The sequence below is a fragment of the Barbus barbus genome (assembly GCF_936440315.1).
Source record: "Barbus barbus genome assembly, chromosome: 3".
Taxonomy (NCBI): domain Eukaryota; kingdom Metazoa; phylum Chordata; class Actinopteri; order Cypriniformes; family Cyprinidae; genus Barbus; species Barbus barbus.
In genome coordinates, this window is record NC_136731.1 from 5,910,321 (window position 1) to 5,915,000 (window position 4,680).

At 38.4% G+C, this 4,680-nt stretch overlaps 1 protein-coding gene across 1 annotated transcript; it reads left to right on the forward strand.

Moving 5' to 3' along the window:
• The first annotated feature begins 331 nt into the window (after window positions 1–331).
• LOC306845574 (uncharacterized protein) lies at window positions 332–3,684 on the forward strand. Its single transcript, XM_079378447.1, has 2 exons — window positions 332–614; window positions 2,246–3,684. The coding sequence occupies exons 1-2, from the start codon at window positions 500–502 to the stop codon at window positions 3,466–3,468; spliced, it is 1,338 nt and encodes a 445-aa protein (XP_079234573.1). The 5' UTR covers window positions 332–499; the 3' UTR covers window positions 3,469–3,684.
• The last annotated feature ends 996 nt before the right edge of the window (window positions 3,685–4,680 follow it).

Below are 4,680 nucleotides of genomic sequence, written 5' to 3' on the forward strand. Positions count from 1 at the left end.
ACGTAAAGGAAAATAGGCAGGAACATACACTTACCATCGTTCATCACAACACAGAAGGACTGGCATCTCACATGGAGGATATCAGATGCCATCATGAGCTGCAACTCACGGATGTGCTTTGTCTTACGGAAACGCACCTGACCGGATCGTGTACTTCATCAGATCTCCAATTGGAAGGATACAACTTGTTTACACGCAACAGGCATGTCTCCTACTCAACACATCAGGAAATTGGAAAGAAAATGGAGGTCGCAATATATAGACCATTTCAACGGCTATTTGTTAATGTAAGGAAGTGACGTCTTTGGTCCTTTGAAGCTTCCGGTTAGTTGACGCGCACATTCCAAACATTGGCAGGAGACGGCTTATACACGGTGATATTGCGACAGTTTAGTTATTCTTGCGATCAAAACAAATTGTGAAATTAAAACTAGGACCATGTTGTTCGGTGGTTGGATGCTCTCTCAGACCAGGAACTAACTTGCTGTCGGAAATTAAAATGTTTAGATTTCCGAAAAACAAAACACAGCGTGATGCTTGGATTGCAGCAGTGAAGAGAGAGGGTTGGATACCGACTAGCAACTCGAGGATATGTAGCACACATTTTGTATTTGGTAAGTAAACGACGTTTTTGTAAGTGAATTATTATCACAATATTAATTTGTATTCCCATATGTTCATCTAAATTTGAGCTAGCCTTGTGGCTCCGTCATTATTTTCATGTAAATTGCTAGCGTTAGCATTTTGATATGGTTAGTGAAAAGCTTTTATTTCCGTTTTAATTTCTAAATATTCTGCTGTAATGAGGAAAGTAGCGATTTACATTAGCTGTCTAGCTATCACTTCAGCTGACAGATGCAATGTGTAACACTTTAGAATATAACACTTAGAAATATATATTAAAAAAAAAGGTTTTAATTACTGTGCGTTTTAATACGATTTGACCATATGATGGATTTTTGTTAAATCACAAACAAGCAATACTTTTGTAAATTTAAATAAATAAATGCTGTAAAATGTTAATAGTTTTTTCATGATACCTAAAATATTTACTAATTTAAGACCCTTTTAAAAAAAGGGTGGCATGCAGTGGTCACACTGGTAACTAGTTAGTTTATTTGTAGATATCAACAGAATATCTATAAATTGAGACCACTCAATTATATGAAATAATTATATATGAAATTAACTGTTAATACAATTAAATTGTTTGTTTTTTGTTTTGTTTGGTTTTTTTCTTCATCGTGTTTATCATCCACCAAAATGCTCTTGGCTTTTGTTCAATGTTCATAATCTACACTGAAAAAAAAAAGTATTTTTGCCTTGTTTCCAGTCCACACATCTAACAATTCTGGTCACACTTTATTTTGATGGTCCCTTTTGAACATTCTGTTGCCTCTAAGTAATGTTGAAACTACATGTCAACATCTCTCATTAGAGTATTAGTAGACTGTCTGCTTCATATCTGCTAACTCTTTATTGTGATGGTCTCCCAACAGACACTCTACTGACTGTAAGTAACTTTGCAAGTGCATGTCAACTTATTCTAACCCTAACCCTACCAGTCTACTAATACACTACTAACACACTAATGAGAGTTAGTAGAAATGTAGGTGCAGTGTTACTTATAGTCAGCAGAATGTGTTAAAGGGACCATCAACATAAAGTGAAACCAAAATTCTTAAACCAAGCATTTACTAGACAAGTAAAAACTGTTGTCTTGTCTGAAAAAGAGTCAAAATTGAGTTTTTGCTTAAAACAAGCAAAATGATCTACTAATCAGGCTAGAAAAATAACCTTGTCTTTGGTTTGAAAAAAAGTATCTTGCTTACCCTATTGGCAGATTGCTTGCTTGTCTTTGATTCAATTTTGACTTTTTTCCCTCCAAAAACAAGACAATAGTTTTTACATTTATTCATTTAGCTGACGCTTTTATCCAAAGCGACTTACAATTGCTATATATGTCAGAGGTCGCACGCCTCTGGAGCAACTAGGGGTTAAGTGTCTTGCTCAGGAACACATTGGTGTCTCACAGTGGATTCGAACCCGGGTCTCTCACACCAAAGGCATGCGTCTTATCCACTGCGCCATCACCACCCCACTTTTACTTTAGTATGCTTCTTGATATAAGAATTGTTAGATATTTGGACTGGAATCAAGACAAAAACACTTTTTCTTTTTTCTTTTCTTTTTTTGAAGTGTATCTTCGCTTACCCCAATAATGTTTTTCTACTTTTGTCTTTAGGCAAGCCATCAGATGACCCTCTAAGTCCAGACTACATTCCATCAAAGCTTCCACACAGACCTGACCCCTCCAGAAAAATGGACCGATATCAGAGGTCTCTGAGACGAGCATCAGAGGTAAATGAGATGAGCACTACAGTTCAGCCTACGGAGGAAGTCGAGGACATGGACACAGATGTAACAGAAGTTAAGTCCTACAGTGATATGTGTGTTGGAACAGATCTCACTATGAGGGATATTGAAGACATGGAGAAACTGAACACATCTTACAAAGAGCAAGTCAGAAGCCTTGAGTCAAAGGTTCAAACGCTCACCCGTGAGAGGAAACAACTGAAGTCCGATGTGGATTTAAAGGATGATCAGATCATTCACTTCTACACTGGCCTTCATTCATCCAAAGTCTTCTTCGCACTTCTGACATATATCACCACTGCTTGGAGTCCGAGAACACGGAGTCCTCCAACAGCTCTCCAGTTTTACTTGGTCTTAACGAAACTGAGACTTGGCCTCACTCATAAAGATCTTGCCTTCAGGTTTCATTGCAGTTGTGCAACGATCTCTGCCATATTTCATGAATGGTTGAACATAATGGCACAGCGTTTCACCTCTCTAATTCATTGGCCTTCAAGGGAAGAAATTAAAAAGAATCTTCCTGCCCTGTTCAGAAGCCCCCCTTTCAACTCCGTGAGGTGTATCATAGACTGCAGCGAGATATTCATTGATCGACCAACATCACTCAGTGCAAGAGCAATGACCTACTCCAACTATAAATCCCACAACACCATCAAATTCATGGTTGGCATCAGTCCAACAGGGTCAATCACATTCCTTTCAAAGTCTTGGGGTGGGAGAGCCAGTGACAAAACAATCACCAAATCATCTGGTTTAATTGATCTTTTGGAAGAAGGAGACATTGTCATGGCTGACAGAGGGTTTAGTTTCCCTGAGTATTTTGCTGCAAAAGGGGTCCAGCTACTCATACCAGCTTCAACTCGTGGAAAGACACAGCTTTCAGGACAGGAAGTGTCCGTGTCACGTCACATGTCGAGGATGAGGATTCACGTGGAAAGAGCTATTGGCCGCATAAAAAACTACTCTATTTTGCGACAAACACTCCCCATAAACTTGGTCAAGCGAAGACCCAAAGACACGGTGGCAACAGTTGATAAAATATTACTAGTATGTTCTGCATTGTCTAATTTGGACAAGTCATTAATTCAGTAGAGAAAAATATATCATATACACTGACAAGTGGTTAGAAAACCTTCATTTTTTATATAGATTTAATTTATTGTAACTGTGTACAGCATTGATATTAGTAGCAGATTTAGCACATGAAAAGGTGCACTGTATATATGTCATTTGTATATACATTTTTTTGACTTGTGTTTGTTTGATCTTTCATTTTGTAACTATCTACAATTAAACATTTATTAACTCAAATATTTGCTGTCTTCCAATTGATTAAATGTATCCAAAATTAAATGAACTTTTAACAGATTATTTAGAAGGCTGTGTATGATCTCACGTTTATGTGGCTTATGACAAACACGCTGAAGAAAACCATTGGTCACCAGGATGCCTTTTTAAGCCTACACATTTCAGATGAAATGCCTTGTGACAGACAGAGCACTGTGTGACAGATGTTTTAGACATTCTTTTACACAAACAGGAAGCCTCTGCGATCAGAAATTGTTTCTTCAGTTTGTGTGTGCAGATTTCTGTGAGAATGTGCTGTCTGTAGAAGAGATCTAGTTTGGGCCTGATCTGAGTCCAGTATTCTTCAGAGAACTCTACCTTTTGAGTGTGACACTCCTGTGTTGTCCAAATTACAAAGTATGATGTTTTTAGTTCACACACTGCCATCTGCCCCTGAACTTGTGCATAGTATGCATGGTCCTTTTTAAGCTCAAAATTTTTCCCCAGACAGAAACCCTTGCTTTTGATGGCATCAGGTATGGACCTATTTGCATACTTCAAGGGGCATTTTATTTCAAGTGTAGCAGGTGGGCAGCACTTGCAATGGACTATTCCATCTGGGCTGGCTCCTAAATGTGGAAACTTCGGATTTATTAGTAACCCAACTTCTTCCACCCTCAAGCTGTCATGACAGGTCATCTGGTTTAAAGTAAAGGCTTCTCTAGCTAGTTTTTCATTGTTATTTCCCCAAGCTAAGGCTGGTGCATTTCTGCTGGATATGTAACCCATGATTTTAGATGTCAGGCTAGCTTGACTTGTCTTGCATCTTAATACTTCATTAAAGTGACTTGCAGTGACTCGTCCCTGTCTCTGCTCGAACCACTGTTCAGAAGAGGACTGACCCCGTGTACTCTCTTAGAGGTGCTTACAATTTAGTGCACTGAAGTGTGCAGGGATGGTTTGCATGATTTTATCCAGCTCATTTTGTAGTTTATTTTGTGACAGTAAACTGTACTT